This window comes from Mus musculus, chromosome 15 (genome assembly GCF_000001635.26).
Source record: "Mus musculus strain C57BL/6J chromosome 15, GRCm38.p6 C57BL/6J".
NCBI classification, from domain to species: domain Eukaryota; kingdom Metazoa; phylum Chordata; class Mammalia; order Rodentia; family Muridae; genus Mus; species Mus musculus.
In genome coordinates this window covers 11,205,831-11,226,095 of record NC_000081.6, presented here as the reverse complement: position 1 = coordinate 11,226,095, position 20,265 = coordinate 11,205,831, and the positions used below count along the sequence as shown (strand labels likewise).

Genomic DNA, 20,265 nt, shown 5'->3' with positions numbered 1-20,265 from the left:
GTATGTTCATGGGCATCTCTTTCTTTAGATTTGGGAAGTTTTCTTCAATAATTTTGTTGAAGATGTTTGCTGGTCCTTTGAGTTGAAAATCTTCATTCTCATCCACTCCTATTATCCGTAGGTTTGGTCTTCTCATTGTGTCCTGGATTTCCTGGATGTTTTGAGTTAGGATCTTTTTGCATTTTCCATTTTCTTTGATTGTTGTGCCGATGTTCTCTATGGAGTCTTCTGCACCTGAGATTCTCTCTGCCATCTCTTGTATTCTGTTGCTGATGCTGGCATCTATGGTTCCAGATTTCTTTCCTAGGGTTTCTATCTCCAGCGTCGCCTCACTTTGGGTTTTCTTTATTGTGTCTACTTCCCTTTTTAGGTCTAGTATGGTTTTGTTCATTTCCATCACCTGTTTGGATGTGTTTTCCTGTTTTTCTATAAGGACTTCTACCTGTTTGGTTGTGTTTTCCTGTTTTTCTTTAAGGACTTGTAACTCTTTAGCAGTGTTTTCCTGTTTTTCTTTAAGGACTTGTAACTCTTTAGCAGTGTTCTCCTGTATTTCTTTAAGTGAGTTATTGAATTCCTTCTTTATGTCCTCTACCATCATCATGAGATATGCTTTTAAATCCAGGTCTACCTTTTCAGGTGTGTTAGGGTGTCCTGGATTGGGCGAAGTGGGCGTTCTGGGTTCTGATGATGGTGAGTGGTCCTGGCTTCTGTTAGTAGGATTCTTACGTTTACCTTTCGCCATCTGGCAATCTCTGGAGTTAGTTGTTATAGTTGTCTTTGTTAAGAGATTGTTCCTCTGTTGATTTTGTTACCCTCTATCAGCAGGCGTGGGAGACAAGCTCTCTTCTCTGAGTTTCAGTGGTCAGAGCAGTCTCTGTAGGCAAGCTCTCCTCTTTCAGGGAAGGTGTACAGTTATCTGGTGTTTGGACCTCCTCCTGGCTGAAGGTGAAGGCCCAAAACAGGATCTTTCCCAGAAGCTGTGTTGCTTTGGCCAGGAAGGTGGCCAGTTGTCTGGAGTCGAAGATGTCACCGCCTGAGAAGCTCTGTGGCTCTTGTCCGGAAGGAGGCCGGCCGTCTGGAGCTGAGGATGGCGCTGCCTCAGAAGCTCTGTGGCTCTTGCCGGGAAGGTGGCTGGTTGTCTGGAGCTGAAGATGGCGCCGCCCAGAAGCTCTGCGACTCTCGCCCGTCCCAGAAACGGCTGGCACTCTGTATTCCATACGGTCACCCGTGCAGCCTGCCCTCCGCGGAGTCCCGGAGCCAAGAAGGCTCCCGCCGGTGCCTGTGCCACAAACCTCTCAGGCCGGGCAGACCCCCGTGCTCTCACCAGGAAGGTGGCCGGCTGTCTGGAGCTGAAGATGGCGCCGCCCAGAAGCTCTGCGACTCTCGCCCGTCCCAGAAACGGCTGGCACTCTGTATTCCACACGGTCACCCGTGCAGCCTGCCCTCCGCGGAGTCCCGGAGCCAAGAAGGCTCCCGCCGGCGCCTGTGCCACAAACCTCTCAGGCCAGGCAGACCCCCGTGCTCTCACCAGGAAGGTGGCCGGCTGTCTGGAGCTGAAGATGGCGCCGCCCAGAAGCTCTGCGACTCTCGCCCGTCCTAGAAACGGCTGGCACTCTGTATTCCACACGGTCACCCGTGCAGCCTGCCCTCCGCGGAGTCCCGGAGCCAAGAAGGCTCCCGCCGGCGCCTGTGCCACCCAGTCTCACTTTCAAGGGCTCCACATGAAAACACCATAGCTGAATTAACTTCAAGCCCTCTGCCCTTTTCTCTTTCAATTTCAAATCTGCTGCAAAAACTCACTCCAAGGAACCATTCATAAATGTAAAATGTGAAGTTATGAAACTTGGAGAACAGGGTTGGGCATGGTAACATACGCCTTTAATCTCACCAGACAAAGACAGGGTATCTCTGTGAGTTTGAGGCCCGCCATGTCTACACAGTAAGATCTCAACAAAGCACAGAACAAAAGGGAGGAAACCTTCAAAGCCTGCAGGGAGCTTTTCCTTTAGGTCCATAACCTGGATGCTTACATTCCACCAACAGTAAGTCGCCTGCGTTAGCACTCTCCCAAGGCGTGCTGTGCAATTGGTTTTTTAAGTTTCCTTTCTTTAAAAAGTTTTCTCTTTCTAAGATGCTTTTCTCTAGCCTCTTGCCCTGCTTGAACCTGTGCAATCTCCAGCCATCTTTTGCCACTCAATCAGGGCATTCCTACAAGGCCTCTGTCCCTCCTCTGCTAATGAGGAGACGTTCCCGGAGATGCATCCCAGTCACACACAGGTCGAATCGTCTCCTCTGTCAGGTTAGACTTAGCAGCGTCTGTGCCTGTTTTCCTTCCAAGCGTGTCTAGGATTAAGGGCTCATTTCTTTCATTTCTCAGCCATCTTGTGTATCCTAAGACACATCAAGATCATTGGAAAAGAATCAGGAACATATGTCATCTATTAAGTAATGTAGAAAAGGCAGAGCCTGAAATAAAGGAAGACGATAGGGTTGGTGATGGGGTCTGTGGTAAGGCAGGTAAGAATCACACTCTGTGCAATTGGAGGAAGGAAGGAGCAGACATTGGAGAACAAAGCAGAAAATCTACAATAACAGCCCCCTCTCCAGGACTAGGAATTACTGGGAGGTGATTCTGCATGGCCACTTCAAGTTCTGCCCATTATCTGAGCAAGAGCACCAGAAGCTGTGTTCTTCTCGAGGAGATTACACAGAAACTGTTGGGGATTTCACTGGGAGATTTTGCACGATTATATGTGTACATGTGTATGCATGACCACATGTGTACATGTATACATCAGGGTATGTGCACATATGTGTGAGGCTCTTCTTTGGTCACTCCCCACCTTATTCACTAGGGCAGGGTCTCTTGGGTAATTCTTCCATGGACTTTGTGTGTCTAGTGACTAGGTCTTTAAAATACCATCCCATTTTTCTATGCAAGTCGGAGGTCTCTAAGAGATTTCCCTTGAGCACATTTTTTTTCTAGTCCTTTTAGTCTCTTAATCTCTGAGTCTTAAATTAGGTTCCATCCTAGAAACACCTGGATATTTAATATCTTGAATGCACTTCACCATAGGATTCTATGGAAAGGTTGTTAGTTATGCATTTAAGGCCGTGTGGTTATGAGCCAGGAGCTTGCCATCAAGATTAATACCATGAGTTCAGTCCCTGGAATCCACACTGTGAGGTGAAAGAATTTACTCATACAAGTTGTCCTCTGACTGTCACATCTACACAATAAAAATGAAAAAAAAATCTTAAAAAATACCATATGGCTCTAAGCACATATAAGATATGGTAAGACTGAAGAGTATTGAAAATAAACATTGAGGTATTCATGTTAAATATTTCCATAAGACAACTTGGTTAATATTTGCACATTTTGATTTAAAGCAAACATTCATTCACAATCTTATTCCTTATTTCCTTTGTTTAAAAAAAAAAACAGATTTTGCTTTTGCTCATTTCTTTGCACCCCATCTTCTCAAGCTGGCCCCAGTCACCCCCCCGCCTTCCTCTTCCCATACTTTTGAGCACATGAACTCGACAGGAGGGCGAGCTAACCTGGAATCACAAAAATGGCTCCAACTGGGAGACAGGAAATGATTTTACAAGAGCACAACTTTTTGTTATCAATTGTTCTCTTTCTTTGTGAGCTAACTTCTAAGAGGGGTGGGGAACAATCTTGTATTAATCTCTCTGGGGATTCCTGGTAGCAACTTTGGTGTGGTGCCCTCTGACCACACTCTGCTAAGGATGCTGAGTCTGCTGAGAAAAAAGATGATGGACAAAGAAGAGGCAGAGGACCAAAATTTGAAAACTTCATATGCCTAAGAAATCATGTTACTATCAAAGGGAAACTATTGATTGAAAGAAATGGGTCAAAAGTTATTTGCCAAATACGTTTGACATTTATAGTGAGAAAAAAAATAAGAGCCGGGCGGTAGTGGCGCACACCTTTAATCCCAGCGCTTGGGAGGCAGAGGCAGGCGGATTTCTGAGTTCGAGGCCAGCTTGGTCTACAAAGTGAGTTCCAGGACAGCCAGGGCTATACAGAGAAACCCTGTCTCAATAAACAAAACAACAAAAAAAATTAAGTATATAGGTTATTGTAACTTTACCCAAACACCAACTCAAATGCCGAAAAGTCAGTAGGCTATTAACACCACACTGAGCCCAACACGAAGTCATTTAGTAGATCAAATGAAAACTCTCCAGGGATGTAGTCATGTGCTACTCCACTTATTGGTCCTCCCCTTTCTCAGCCACAAGTCTTGATACCTTCAGGGTTTAATCCTGGTTTTGATAGTAACCTGGAATCCACATGACTTCATTCCACTTACATTTATTCCAACTTTGTCATCGTTCTGTGCTCCCTCCACCATGATACCTCTCTCCTTTCTAGAGCAGGAGATGGAACCCAGACCCTTACACACAACAGGCATGTCCCCCACCACTGAGTATCTAACATCTTACAATCATAATCTTCTCAATTTGGGTTTTTTTTTTTTGTCTTCTTTTAAAAATTTTGAAGTCTTTATAAAATATAAATAATAATAAAATACTTCTATGAGGAAGAGGAGACAGAAAGATTGTAAGAACAAGAAGTAGTGGGTGACTCCAAAGAAACAATATTTTCCAGGTACAACAGGTCTGGTACACATATAAACTCACAGGGATTATGACGGTTTGCACAAAGCCTGCACAGGTTAAAATAGGGAATAGAGGTAAAGTTTCATACCTAACCAAGAAGCTACTTACAACTAATTTATAACTTTCTACTAATACACTGGGAAATGGAGAATTAGTCTTCTTTAATAGCATGTTACTGGGTATATCAACCATACCTCAGAGTAGGCCCTATGACCAGGAGGAGTTGGCCAATACAATACAAAACAGACCTCATGTTTTGGGGTGTGTGTGTGTGTGTGTGTGTGTGTGTGTGCTTTTTGTTCTGTTTTGTTTTGGCATATTTTTGTATTCTTGTTTTTTTTTTCCTTTTAGAATGTTTTGCTGTTTTTTTGCTTTTTTTTGCTGTTTATCTTGAGGTTTGTTTTTGGGGGAGGGGAGAGGGAGGGGAAGAGGGAGAGAGAGAGGAATGAATATGATCAAAATGTATTATATAACAAGAATGGAAATTAACAACAACAAAAGCTTCCATGAAGACACTTGTCAAGAGGGAATGTATGCTGTGCTATCTGAAACAAACCATTTTTGTTCACTTAGAATTAGAAAGAGGAGAAACAATGTAATTTTGACCAATGCAAAGATGTAATGGCCAATAAGATGCTCCTGAGCAATTTCACTGGTGGCAGGAAGCCAGCATCCAGGTGTTCCAGTGGAACTCTTTCCTGCCTGCATCCTGAATCCTTTATCCTTGAAACTACATTTTAAAAGTCCTGTCTGCAGTTCTGCTGGCAACGTAGAGGGTGAAATTTTCCCTTCTCACACCTAAACAAACCTTCCTTTATTGATGTGAAAATCCTTGACCACTAGTCATATCTGTGTCCAAGCATGTCCACACATTCAACTACTATGAAGGAGTGAAAATTGGTACCCCAGAATATCAAACTATAATTTTCAAAAGGTTAATAGTAAAATTCTTTTCTCTTCATTTGTTTGTCGAGATTTCTCACTTCTAGCTTAAGCCCTGAACCCACAGCAATCCCTCTTCCTCAGCTTCACAAGTGCTAGGATTCACAGAATGACCCATTGTGTCTGGTTAAAACACAGTTCCTTTGTGAATACGTGGTTAGCATATGTGAAAGATTTATTTTACTGGCTGGTGAAGAGACAAGCAACAAAGACAGATGCAAGAAAACAAATGAATGTAGCTACAAACACTGAGATACATACCAGATTGGAATGATTAAATTAGGTACAAGGACAGTTAATGTTGCACCAGCCAGGAAAAGTATGTGCTTAAGGTGACTTTCTTTATTGGACATGAATATACTTTATTTCTTCTGGACAGAAAGTATTATGTAGCAACCTATCAGCTTTCTACAAACCAGTATCTAACTTCACTTCCTCCCAGTCCCCATCAATAGCACAAAAAGCCAAACTTGCATCCACAGAGGGTCACATGGACACAGGTAGGCATTTTTGCTGGCTTTCCAAGTTTTGCATGGATATTGTTAACAACAGGATCACAGAAAAAGAAATATTATATCAAGTGGAATTCCATGATGACCAAAATGTGCCCCCAAAGTAATGAAGTAAAATGGGGCCAGGAGGGAAGAAAGAGGAAAGAAATCAAGGCTTCAAAGACAGTTTTAAAATAGCCTTCTAACTGATGCTGAAGACCAGTGCTGTTAAGAAAATAATAGGGCTTGTCTGACATTTGGTGCCTGGTCTCTTGCTGAAGTAGATGTGACTAGGGTCCTTCTGACATGATTAAGCTGTACAATTTGAAAGGCATTTCATCTGCTTGCTTGTTTCCTTCATTCATTAAATTTCACTTTGTACCTTTATTCATGTTCCAGGCACCATGTTAGATACTAGAGGTGTTACAGAAACAAGAAAAATAGTTTCTGTACTCATGTTATCTACATGTTATGATAGTGGAGATACATAAAGGAATGAATAAATTTGAAGAATCATAGTGAGTTACAATAGTGCTACCATTCTGTGAAGGAGAAACAGAGAAAGGAGCTAGTTTTGAGTAGGATGGACATTGAGAATTCTCTGAAGAGTCAGTACTTAGGCAAAGGCTTAAGTGTTTAAAGGGTGTTGGCATGAGCCAAACCAATGGGTGAATGTTTGGGATCTATATTTACAAAGACCACAATGTAGGAAAATGCCCACTGTATTCTAGAACTCATTCAGACTCCAGAGTGTAAGGGCTGGGAACAAGGGAGTGAGTGGCCCAAGAAAGAACTGGAAAACTGAAGAGATAGGCAGTTCAAAATTGTGATGATCTCTATAGACCAAAAGTGTCTGGATCTACATTAAAAAAAAAAAAAAGGAGTCTTTGATGGGTTCTTGAAGTTACTACTTTGAAACCATCCATTATAGTTACATATAAAATGATCTTCCCAGCTAATGCATTATGGAAAAAGTTAGAAGTAGGAAAACCATTTGAGATATCACTCTTGTAGTTCAGGCATAATATAGTAAGACTTGATTCAATGTAATGATTACAGAAATGATGAGCCCTGGGTATGTTTGAACTGCCCTTTGGAGGTGGGACCACTATGGACTTTGTTGTTAGATTTGGATGATACAGTAAATAAATGCTAGATGGATAGGTAGATAGATAGATAGATAGATAGATAGATAGATAGATAGATAGATGGATGGATGATAGATTATAGATGATAGATAAAATGAGGTCAGATATGGCACAATACTCAAGAAGAAGATAGACAAGTTTCTGTGAGTTTGAGGCTAACCTGTTTTCATAGTAATAGACCAATTAGAGTTGTATAATGATATCCTGTCTCAAAAACAAAAACAAACAAACAAACAAACAAAAAACAAACAACAAAAAGAGTGACTCTAGTGTAAACCAGAGCAGCTTTGACCAAGATGGGAAATTACCAGGAATGAAGGGCAGAAATAATCATGAAATTCACTTTGGAGCTGACTGCATTCCAATATTGAATGAACTATGATCTATCCCAGCATGTTGATGGTACATGAGTATGAGACTACATGAACTATTCAAAGACAAACATACAAACCAGAAACCTCAAATCTGAGAGATGCATATTGTAAACCACTAATGTATTAATGGCATGAGAGACACTCATCATTGCATGTACTTCCTGACTTCCATTGAAACCCTCCAGCTATGTTATGAGTTACACTACTTTCATTGCAGAACAGTCTTAGTGCCTGCTATTTGCCTGTTTGTATCTTATTAGATGCAATTGTAATCAAGTCATTTCAACACTCACACACACAAACACACACACACATACACACACACACACACACACATACACAAACACACCACACATCTGCACAGCCACACACACACACACACACACACACACACACACACACACAAGTTTTTTGAAGATGCTCCCCATCTCCCACCCAATATTGCTGAAGTCCAAACAAAATAACACAGAAATAATACTTTTCTTCCACTTATATTTCAAAAATCCCGTGTAGAGACCTCTTTCTTGCTTATCAAGAACTTTCTTAAAAGAAAGGGAGGAAATGGGAAGGCACAGGAAGGAGTGGAGGAAACCATTCCTTACCTCCTCTTCTTCAAGTAGAATGAGCCGAACCACAACAATGTGGACTAGATTGCCAATGCTTGGGCTATGAAACAACCCAGTGACCTGGATTGAGAAACAGAAAGCATTAACTTCACATGCAGACAGTGCATACGTGTCAGAGGCATGAACGGCTCCAGCACACCATGTACATAAGTACCATGCCAGAGAATATGGATTCTTGGTGCAATTCTGCGAAGACTAAATCTCAGTTTACACTGTGATATTTAAAGACGCCTCCTCCAGGTGATGGGTTGGATGTATGTTTGAGAAGTTCATGTATTTTATTCCCAACATAGTAATATTATTATTAAAAATAAAAAGTGTATATGGATTAAAAGACTGTAGTTTTTCAAGTAATAAAGTAAGAGTTTCTGCAATCAAAATGAGGGTGGTATGACTATAAACATAAAATGTAATTTTCATTTGTAGGACATTGTAGAAAATTCAAAAATTGTGACTAGTAGAAAAGTGCTTATATTCACATATCATCAAATAAGGGTAAAAGTCATGTATAGTTCTTTCATCCAAGATATCCTATTTTAGATTGTGTTTATATCTCTTTTTTTAGTGACGATCACTCACATACATGCAGAGTAGACAGTGAGATAGTGTGTATATATACATACATGATATAAATAGAAACACATCAAGTACTTTTGCAACTTTTCTGTGATTATCTTCATAACAATTTTTAAATTCTCCTCACCTGTGACATTAGTATTCCTCAAAACTGATGGGTTTTTCCTTCTTTTATTTTTCTTTACTGTTTTAACATTTAGAATCTAATCGCAACATTTCCTCACCCCCCCATGCCCCTTCCATATCTGACCTCCTAACCCCAAAGTCCTAGTCTCTTCCTCTTTAACCATTTTTGTTTCTGTAACCATTGCTGCTATTTGTATATACAAGCAAGTCATCATATAAACCTGATGAGTCCATTTAGTGCTGCCTGCACATACATGTGTGTAGGGCTGATAACTAGATATCGGGTAGCCAATGTAGGCTCTTATTCCTAGGAAGATGGATTCTCCCTCCATTAGTAACTATTATTTGCCTAAAGATATTCATGGCCAGCACTTAAACCTCCCCAACCACATGTGCCTGGCGAGGCCAAGGATTGTAGATGAGATCCTTTCACTGTTCCGTCCCTAAACCAGTGTGATTCAGAACTGCATTCTCTATCCTATTTCTCTTTATACTCACAGAGCAAGGCAGCTCTCAATCCTCATCAAAGAAGTTTCTTTTTGCAGAGAACCACAATGGTTGCCCAATCCCAGATGATAAATCTACAACATAGTTCCTGTACCCAAGGGTCAGGGAGCATCTTGGAAAAGATTACAAACCAGAGCACCAGGAAGTCTGCTGTGAGAGTGTGCCTTCTAACCATGATGGGGAAGTTACATCCAACAACATGGCTCTCTAAACAAAGCCTATCTTTTCTTTGACCTTTCCCTAGCCCTGGGTCTTCTTTTCTTTATCAATCAATCAGGGAATTGCTTTTTGCCATCTCAACAGAATAAGTGACCTGTTTGGACAGTAGAGCGCAGCAACAGGGAGAACAGGAAGGTGAAACATGGGATCACAGCATACGTTCATTCCCACTTGACGCTGGCTAGCCCGAGGAAACCATGCTCAGCTTTGCCGCCCAAGTTTTCCCATAGACTAAGAATAGCACAAACTGATGAAGCAAATACCATTCTAATGGTATTAAGTCACTTGGCAACTTACTAACAAATAAATGCAAATGGTGAATTTATAAATTTTCCAAGAGTGCGCGTTTTTAAGGAACAGAGTAATTATCTCAAATTTCCATTATTATGTACTTGGGAAAGTAATGGACTTTGTACATGTTCATGCATGCCTGTGGGGGATGTGTGTGTGTGTTGTGTGTGCGCGCATGTGTTAAAGAATGACAAAACATTTCTTCCTAAATGTTGCTTGCTTTTGTCATTTTGAGACAGAATATCACTCCTCAGTGTAAGCTACCCTCAGACTTTGAATCTTCCCACACTGGTCTGCCAGATTTGGGGATCATGTTGCCTGGCAAGAATACTTTTTGATGAGGAGGAAGAACATTTTAAGGGTATCCCTTCGGTCACTGCTGTCCCCTCATGCAGTCTGTCATACCATATTCATGATGGTGAGGATGTACGACTCCACGTTCTCGCTTCCATGGTACTCTACCGTCTTCGTGTCGGCCACCACGAGGGTCTCCACCCATCTCTCCTTGCTTATGGAACGTCGGGAGAGGCTTCTGCTCCGCAAGGTTTTCCTCTCCCACTTCTCCCGCTGTAGCTCTTGTTTCACAGAGTTATCAAGACTGTCTGAACATTAAACAGAAGACACAGTGAGAAAGCCAATTGTATAAACCTAATTATTTGGTATATAAAACCCTTAACTTATATTTGTAAAAATCCAAAGCTATGTGTTTAATTTATACTTAATAACAAGTGAGATGTTCTCATGTGTCTGGGTGAAACAGAAGATATGATCAATTTAAATGACCTTGAACAAAATTACTCAAACTGGAATCTTACAAGGATGTTCAAGAAGTATTTCTTTTAAAATGTTAGTTGTGTATGTAGCAGAGGATGGCCTAGTCAGCCCTGGTCTTGTGAAATTCATATGCCCCAGTACAGGGGAATGCCAGGGCCAGGAAGCAAGAGAGGGTGAGTTGGGGAGCAGTGCAGGGGGGGCGGGAATATAAGGGGCTTTGGGGATAGCATTTGAAATGTAAATGAAGAAAATATCTAATAAAAAAAGAATAAAACAATGTTGTGAGTCATTCAGTGAATATGTCTTTCACTGTGAAAGCATATAACAGTTGGCCACAGTGGGCACATCTGTCATCCTGATTACCAGAAGTTAAGGTAGGAGAATGGCATTTTCAAGGCTATCTCAGGCTATCAGAGTTCCTGTTTCAAAATAAACTGTTAAAAGCTTGGGGGTACAATTCAGTGGTCTAACGCTTTCTTAGCGTGTGTGATGCTCTGGGTTGTGTGTGTGCATTCTCTCTGTTTCTCTGTCTACCTGCCTCTCTTCTCTCTCTCTCTCTCTCTCTCTCTCTCTCTCTCTCTCTCTCTCTCTCTCTCTCTCTCTCATGGGAGCTTTCTCTTTCTTGTCATCTTCCTCTAAATTATTCAGTGTTTACCACAGGCAAGGCAGTAAGTATACTAGGACTTAAATGTCAAATTTTAGCCTCATGAATATTTGACATATGTATTCCTCTTTCCATTTTACAAATGTGAAGGCCTGATGCACAGAACAGCTGGTTAATGCATTTCCAAAAATTACAGTGCTGATTCAGTCAGTAAATGACCCAGGATTTTTGTCTCACATTAATGTGCTTTCATGTTAAATACAATATTCCTGTGGATATGACTTCACATAAAACAGGAGAAGAGGTCAACCAGAAAAGTGCAGAAGGCTTGGGGCTCTGATTCAAGAAACTGAAAAAGATTCAAAGAACCACACTGACGTTATCAAGGTGACTCAGGCTTTCATGTGTGAAACATTTGGTATGTGAGGATCATGGTCTAGAAAGCTTAATCTAAATGAAGCTGTAGCATTAATAAGGGAAATTAGAAAAAGGCTATATAAATCAGCCTTGAATGGCAGGATGATACAAGCATTGCTTATTAAATTGAGAGAGGTCTATAGAAAGTCAAAATGGAATAAAACCACTGCTTCACCCTCTGGGAAGTGAACACTCAACCCAAGTGATGGGTAAGTCTAAAATGCTACAGTGGACTGTGGACATAGGCAATTGAGGAAAGATGACTTGATAGGACACGTGTGCAAAAGTGGTTGGGCTGAGCGAGAGGTAATGACCCAGTTGTCTTAGTTTGAGTTTCTACTGTTATGACGAATCACCATGACCACGGCAACATGGGAAAGGAAGGATCTAGTTGGCTTCCATATCCATGTTGCAGTCCATCATTGAGGAAGGACAGAAGCTCAAACAGGGCAGGAATCTGATGGCAAGAGCTGATGCAGAGGCCATGGAGGGTGCTGCTTACTGGATTGGTCAACTTGGCTTACTCTGTCTGCTTCCTTATAGAACCCAGAATCACCATCCCAGGGACAGCATCAGCCACAGTGGGCTGGACCGTCCCCCATCAATAACTAATATTCCTAATATGCCATACATACTTAATTACAGTTTAATCTTATGGAGGGACTTTCTTAATTGAGGTTCCCTCCTCTCGGATGACTTTCGTTTGTGTCAAGTTGACACAAAGCTATCCAACACACCAGCCTTTGAAGATTCCTCTTAGGAAGACATTCTTACCCATCTCTTGCCTGTCCCTTATGGACACCCCATAGCTCCAGGGTGTACATAACATGACACCAGAACAGAACACGAGAGTCAAGAGGCAAACTTCATATTCTCACCCTAATCTCTGGTGATCCATACAGGATTGGCCAGCGCGTTTCCAGTGTGTGAGGCATGCTCACTGGCTCACGGTATCTTGCCCAGCTGGGAGAGTCTCTCCTGCCATGGGCTAAGACCTGCTTCTCTGCAATTTCCACTCATCAGTGTTTGGAAGTGTCTAACATAAGCTGCCACTTAAGGCTGTGCCTCATACTTTTGAGATAGCTAAACCCAGCTTCTTGGTTTTCTCCCCAGTGCTCGTTATGTTGGCATTAACTCCTTGGCTTCACTGTGTATGTTAAAGTGGCACACATTTAAACAATAGACGTGAAGCACCACCAGGTCTAAGTAAGCCACAATTCTGAGATTTGGGGTTTTTCTTAAAACTAATGAAGCTATACTCTTATAAAAACAATCCAAGGTTATGTAAACATTAAGGGAGAGGTTTAGAAGTTCCAAGGTGACCAGTGATTCTTAACTTTTCATACCCATCCTTATCCCCTGCTGGTCTCTCCTTTCCTCTTGGAAGCTTATGGAAGTGTTTCATCATGCTGTTTTCAAATCTGTGTAAGCCAGGCACTCAGCCACACAGCCTCTTCTACCTATTTTCTTTCTTTTCTTTTTCTTTCTTTCTTTTTTGGAAGGGGCTGTAGCAGGGTTGGTTACACAAAGAAATCCTACCCACAGGGGTTGGATGGAAGCACTTTTTCTTGGTCCCCCTCTGCATCCTGAGGCAGTGCGCCCCTAAAGTGCAAGTGTGAACAGGGCTTTTCCACTGAGCTCAAGCTTTGGAGTAGCTGACAGAGGAGACTCTTTTTGTTACTATTTTTACTATAATTAATTAATTATACACAATATGAAGTCAATTTGGAACTTTTCATACATGTATATAATTAATTTGATTGCACTTACCCTCAAAACTCCTGTCTTCCTCACTCCTACTGACCCACTTCTGCTTCCTAACCAGTCTTTCATCTTCTTTTCTCCCCTGCCTCCTTTCTCCTCCTCTGCCTTTCCCTTCTTTCCTTTCCTCTCCTCTCCTCTCCTCTCCTCTCCTCTCCTCTCCTCTCCTCTCCTCTCCTCTCCTCTCCTCTCCTCTCCTCTCCTCTTCCTTTCCTTTCCTTTCCTTTCCTTTCCTTTCCTTTCCTTTCCTTTCCTTTCCTTTCCTTTCCTTTCCTTTCCTTTCCTTTCCTTTTCTTTTCTTTTCTTTTCTTTTCTTTTCTTTTCTTTTCTTTTCTTTTCTTTTCTTTCCTTTCTTCTTCTTTCCTTTCCTTTCCTTTCCTTTCCTTTCCTTTCCTTTCCTTTCCTTTCCTTTCCTTTCCTTTCCTTTCCTTTCCTTTCCTCTCCTTTCCTTTTCTCTTCTTTCCTTTCCTCTTCTTTCCTTTCCTTTCCTTTTCTTTTTTCTTTTCTTTCTCTTTTTATTATTTTATTTATTTACATTCCAGTTGTTGCCCTCCCCTCTAAGTTCCCCATCCCACAGTTACTAATCCCATTTTCCAACGCCCCATCAGGCCTCCCCCTTCCCTGGGGCCTCAAGCCTTTCCAAGATTAAGTGAATCTTTTAAAAAGAAAATCAGTGCATATCTCCATTATGCTCATCCATCTAGGGACTAAGGCTTGATGCATGGTCCTCTGGGGTTCATGCTACATCCAAACTCTGGTGGCCCACTCCTTGTTTCTTCACTTTCCTCAGTGAATCTGCTTAGTAAGAATTTTTATTCCTAGTAGTATCCTCCACAAGGAGGAGAGAAAACCCTAGATGAAAGCTTGAAGTCCTTGAAGAGATAGGTAGTAGGTGTCTCCCTCCAGTCCATAAAAGAGACATTTTCTCCATTTCCATATAGCTCCCTCATAGAGAGCAGGCGTCTATAAGAGACATCAGCAGTTATTTAATACCCACCTTTCACAGGCTGCCATGTCTGCAAAGCTGCATTTCCCCCAGTGACATGCCATACAGCACAAGTTTTGCTAGCACTAAAACCAAGTCTCAGTGGCAAGAGAACTTCGAAAACTATGTGCTCGGTTCCTGACTTGAGACTTGCAACAAGGTTGTCTTTCACATATGGACAGCTCCAGACTTCACAGGAAAGGCAGTTGTTCAGGATTAAATTACTTTTGCAATCATGTTCAGCAGTAAAAACTCACTGATGAGGACAAAATGACCATCGGAAGCCCTGCATGCTGTCATGGATGAGATGCGAGTCTCCGAGTTACTCAACAGTTCCCAGTCACTGAGCTGAAGGCAGAGTGTCCACAGGGTTCTGTCAGTGGTTGAGCATGTGGAATTCATTACCCACTTGCTTGACTATCTAGCTTTTTGTCTTTATCCTGCCCCCAGCTGCCTCCTTCACATCTGGTCTACATTGTGAGGACTGTGTCAGCACATTTCTATAAGAGGGTAAGAAAAGGGAAAACACGTGTGGGATGAGATATCAAATCAGTTGAGTTGCTTTTCGTATCCAGAGCTGGCAATGAGTGAGATGGGCAATTTATAAAACAATAAAGTATCCGATTGTTCTATATTCTCATCTCCTTCTGATTATTGACTATTTGAAGAGATCTGAAAATGTCTCTTTTGTTTGTATTCTATTTAAAGTTGCTATGTTACAAAGTTTCGCACTGTCCATCATTTCCTTCTGCTTCTGAGATGTATTCTCAACAAAATATGGACAGCATCCAACCTTCTGAGCTCTGGAGGACTTCATTTTATTTTCCCTAATGCTTATAGAGTCTCTCCACCCCTAAGCCTGGGGGATATTTGTTTGGGACATCTAGATCTGTCAATGTTCAGGCTTATGATGCCTCATCTGTTTATCTTCAGACAGCGGTAGTTACTTCAATGGTGGCCTGTTCTGAAGGACAGATACTTAATTACCTAAGCCACAGTGCGTGAGGCAAACTTTCTATGCATTCAAAATGAGCATCCTAGCTAAGGCACCTGGAAGTGTGCCCAAAGCCAGCTTGAAGAGATCAATACCCCTGGCTGCATAGCTGATGGAGGTGGATAGCAACAGTGCCAACTCTGCTACAAAAAGCCATTGCCCACTTTTTTCTAAGAAGTTGGTGTGCAAGTGTGTGCAATAGGACACTGCTGGAAAGTACATATGAGTGGAAGAAACATATGATTTTTCAACTCAGACAACAGTAGATCTGGTAGCAGCCCCACAGGTGGTATTAGCACTATGCTCTCTCTGTGGAGAGCTCCTTAATACAATCCATCATTCCCATGATCATAGCAGGTTTGGGGATCTTTTTGCATAGTTTATGTTTGAAGGAAAGGCTAAAATAAACACTTAAAGCAGTAAGTAAGTTTCATGTCCTAGTGCACAGAGAAAGCAATGAGAAAACTTGTGAAGGTAGAGGGTCTTTTAGGTGTTGGAATTCACCAATGTTCCAGGTTACTCCTATAGGGATTAGGATCAATAAACAATATGTATAGAAAGATGCCAGTCAGCTCCAACCATCTCTAAATGCCCTTCCTTGGTTCTTTTACCCTAAGAATACACAGCTCTCTTGTACGCAAAGCTAGGGCCAGGACACCTTCTTGGAGTAGCGCTTGCTTTGTCTTTACAAGGCCAAGATGTTGTCTCTGGAAATTTACCATTAAAGGGGCATTTGCTTCTCATTGAGTTTCTCCTGGATGAATGAACTTCAAGGTCATTATTCATGATAGTGTGGATCAAGAGGGCTGAGATTCAGTTGGTTCTCACTGTAGTTCCTTCCTTGGGTAACTGGGAACCAATTCTTTTAACTCTGTGCATTGCAATTTGAGGGTAGATTAACTCCATTCCTATCTACAGGCCACCAACAAAATGAACCTTGCCATGGGTCAGCCTTAATGCCCATTTTTCATGTTATGAGTACTATCTCTTATCCAGAGATCCCAGAGGCCAGGTGCCTTCATCCCCATTTTAGAGCATTTGACCTTCTCTCTCTCTCTCCCTCCCTCCCTTTCCTCCCTTTCTTCTTCCCGACCCCCATCACTAGTGTACTAACTGCATTATACCAGGTTGGTTTTCATTCTTTTTGCATTTACTTACATATTTCACTTATATGCATGTATGGCATGGAATTCATTTGGAGGTCAGAGGACAAACCATAAAAGTTGGTTCTCTCTTTCTACCTTGTGGACTGGGAATCAAACTCAGGTTGATAGTCTTGTCAAAAGCATCTTGACCTGCTGAGTCACCTCATCATCCCTAAGTACTATCTTTTTAAAAAGATCTTTAACTAGAAAATTTAAGTTTCCCACAGAGGTGTTCCATACTTCAAACTATCTAGTTGGCAATATTTTGTGTCATTTTTTTACAATATAATTCAACTTCACTATATTTATAAAATTGTGAATTTACTTAAAAAACATTTATGTGGCATAAGGAATGATCTAGACTATAACATAGTTTGCTGCCATGTTTTCTAAGTAGTCTAGAGGTACTGAACACAGTTTGTTAAGAATACTACAAGCCTGACAAGGAATCTCAGGGCAAGGGAAACACAGGAAATATAAATTATAATACTCAGGGACTTTATGTTCTCAGCACTCATGGACCATTTTTCTTGGAGGATATAAAAACCTCTCTATCCCCCAAGGAAAAAAAGAAATTCTGTAGTTTGTTTCCCTGCAGTAAAGGTCAAAATGATGTTACAATCAAATAATGTATGTCCCTTCCTGTAAACCAAAGGCTGGCTTTTATCTACTACTAAGTGTGGTAAATATAATTGGCTTTTTCACTGCTAATTTCTTTACCACAAAGCTCTGTGCTTTATTTAAAGTCCTCAGCTTGGATCAGCATATTGATTGAACTGAGCAGCCTCCTGAGAGGAAAGACCTTACAAGACTTGGACTATGTCTCAGTGATTTGTGTAAATCAAGACGCAGCATAGTAAATCAAGACCAGGAAGTTTTAAGTCAACAACAGGTATCTGATGAGTGAGTACATGAGATTCTTTACTCGTTCTTCATAGGAGTCAGGGGCCACATTGGAGTGATGCAAGACTCATCAGTTAAACAGCTGTCTTAAGACAATGACCACAACAATCATGACAGGACATTGGACCTAGCATAGTTCTGATGGTTGGTTTTAATAAGCCCTGAGTCTCCCTCACAAAGGCCATCTCGACTTAGACTGGAAGCTGATAAAGCACCAACCATGTCATATAGCAATTTCCTCTAAGATAAAACACTCCAACGAAGGGAAGTTGCTTAAGACTTGGGGTATTTTAAAGGGAGATGAAGCATCCCATCCTGTAGGGAAGCACAGGAAATTCACTTCAGGAAATAAGCAAATCAAAAGATTCAGGGTGTTCCCGGGTCTCACCAGGTATGCTGGGTCTTTCTGTACCCAAAGCTATGTAAGCAGTAAGGACCTCAGGAAGATACTCTTGTGAGCTACCAAGAAGAAGCTGATCAGCCAAGCTGCCTGAAAGAGAATCTCTAACTGGCCTAGCTGCCTGAAACTTGTGCAGTGAACTCCAGGTTCCCAGGCGTCATGAGTTGTCATCCATGCTGGGGTGGGCTTTCAGGGATACAGCTGCCAGAGAATCACTTTTCTCCTGTAAGTAGCCTTAACAAACTCATTGGCTCACCAAGCAGTACGTTGGTGGCATCTTTGTTCCGTGTCCATTCTCTATTGAAAGGAAGAAATGATTGTTCAGGACACCACAGAAATAATGTCACAGCACATGATAGCACTGAATATGCCCAGAGACGTCCTTCTTGTTTCTCTACCTCCCTCTGGGGAAGAGTTACTGCCAGAATGAGAGAGTGTATTTCCCTGTCAGTGGGCAGAAAAATGCATTGGTCTGAACAGTCTTTAGATAAATGTCTTGGTATGGAAGAAGATCACTGAGAAAACTAGCCATATTATATTGACCAGAACAACCATCTAAGATATGCCAAGTCCACAGGCTAATAGTCAGGGGTTGCCTATGATGGACATCTGAATTTCACTGAGCCGACCCCATCTTCAACTGTCCTGAAAAATCCTTCACTCACTCAGGAACATCTATCTAACATCTAGGTTTAATGAGCTAAATGTTTTCTTAGTGAATCATCCACTTCTCATTGCTAAAACTACGTTTTCCTTGACACATCCCCCCCATCTCAGCCCCAGGACTAAAGAAGGCTGACAATGGAAATCCTCGCCTGTCAAAGACAGGCAAATCTGTATCCAAAAGGAAATGTTGTTCCAGAAGAGACTTTCCTGGAGAAGGGTACTTTTGGAGGTGATTAGATTTAGATGAGCAAATTAGTATCAAAACAACACAAAGAAACTTAGGAATAAAAGCTTGGCAATGAAAGTAAAAACAAAGAACCAACCCAGTGGAAAATAATCAAAAGATATGAAGAGAACATGTAACACAGAAAAAACAAAATCATGCAAAAAGACAATTTGACATCCAGCTATCAGGAATGTGTGTGTGTGTGTGTGTGTGTGTGTGTGTGTGTGTGTGTGTGTGTGTAAGTTGCATTAATATCAATGGAAAGGAGACTATCTCCTTGAGAGTGTGTAAAGGAACATGGGAGAAGGAGAAGTAGGAAAGTAGGAAGGGAGGCAGAAATTATATAATTCTATAGTCCATTGACCTAATGTTGCTTGTAGTCTAATGCTAATACAGATTCCTCAAGACATGGTTGCCCCAGAGATGAGAGAGTCCACAGATAGACAGACCTAAGTGATGCTAAGTGACCTTGCCCCAAGTTATTTCTGACTGGTGAATAAAGATGCCAACAGCTAATAGCTAAGCAGAAGAGACATAGGCTGGGTTTAGAATTCCTGGGCTAGAGGTTGGAAGAGAACCATGAGGGAGAGAAGAAAGTGAATGGAGGAGAAGCTGACATGGGTTAGATGAGTACAAGAGATCATGGCCCAGAGGGATGGCCAATGGAGTTAAGAGCAGCGCAGATGAAACATAGTAAGTGATAACTCGGGGTCAACCATAGGAAAGTAGATTCTAAAAGCATAGAGGTAGATATCTGCCTATCTCTGGTGCTGTTTAAAAGGCTTATTGTAAATAATAAAAGTTGTGTGTCTTTATTCAGGAACTTAATGAGCAAGTCTGGGTAGAATCCCTGGATTGGGATTAAAAAGTTCTACAACATAGTACTATCTCAACTAAGACATATTTAAGAAAACACACACACACACATACACACACACACACACAATGAGACATTGAAGACATTGTTACACATCTACTAGAAAGGCAAGAGACAAAAAGAAAATATGCAGCATACTGAGGATGTGGAAACTGGAGTCTCTAACACTCTCACACACTGCGAGTACAAAATGGCACAATTATTCTGGAAAACAGTTTGGTAATATCTTATAAAACTACACATTCAATTGCCATACGTTCGCTAGACCCTTGAACATTTATTCTAGAGAAATGGAGATGCATGGTGACAGAAAAGGAATATAGCAAATGACTATAGCAGCCTCAGGCATGATAGCCAAACCCAACCCTGGGCTAAAACACTGTAGTGCACAGAAGACTCAGCAGCAGAAAGGGAGAGTACTGTCCAGAAAAGGATTGTGAATGAAACAAGCCAACCCTAGAAGATTCTATGCTATGGGTCTGTTTATACAATAATTTTAATGACCGTTGTTATACATTAAAATTAGTGGTTTTCAAAAGTGAGCACAGAGAAACAGGGGG

General features: G+C 41.5%; 1 protein-coding gene across 1 annotated transcript in view; it reads right to left on the bottom strand.

Moving 5' to 3' along the window:
* Adamts12 (a disintegrin-like and metallopeptidase (reprolysin type) with thrombospondin type 1 motif, 12) overlaps positions 1-20,265 on the bottom strand; it is a 284,460-nt gene that overhangs the window by 123,137 nt on the left and 141,058 nt on the right. The window contains exons 4-5 of the mRNA NM_175501.3: positions 10,359-10,555; positions 8,211-8,294 (exon numbers count right to left, since the gene is read on the bottom strand). Coding sequence (NP_780710.2) covers positions 8,211-8,294; positions 10,359-10,555 — 281 coding nt within the window. The remainder of the gene's footprint in view (positions 1-8,210; positions 8,295-10,358; positions 10,556-20,265) is intronic.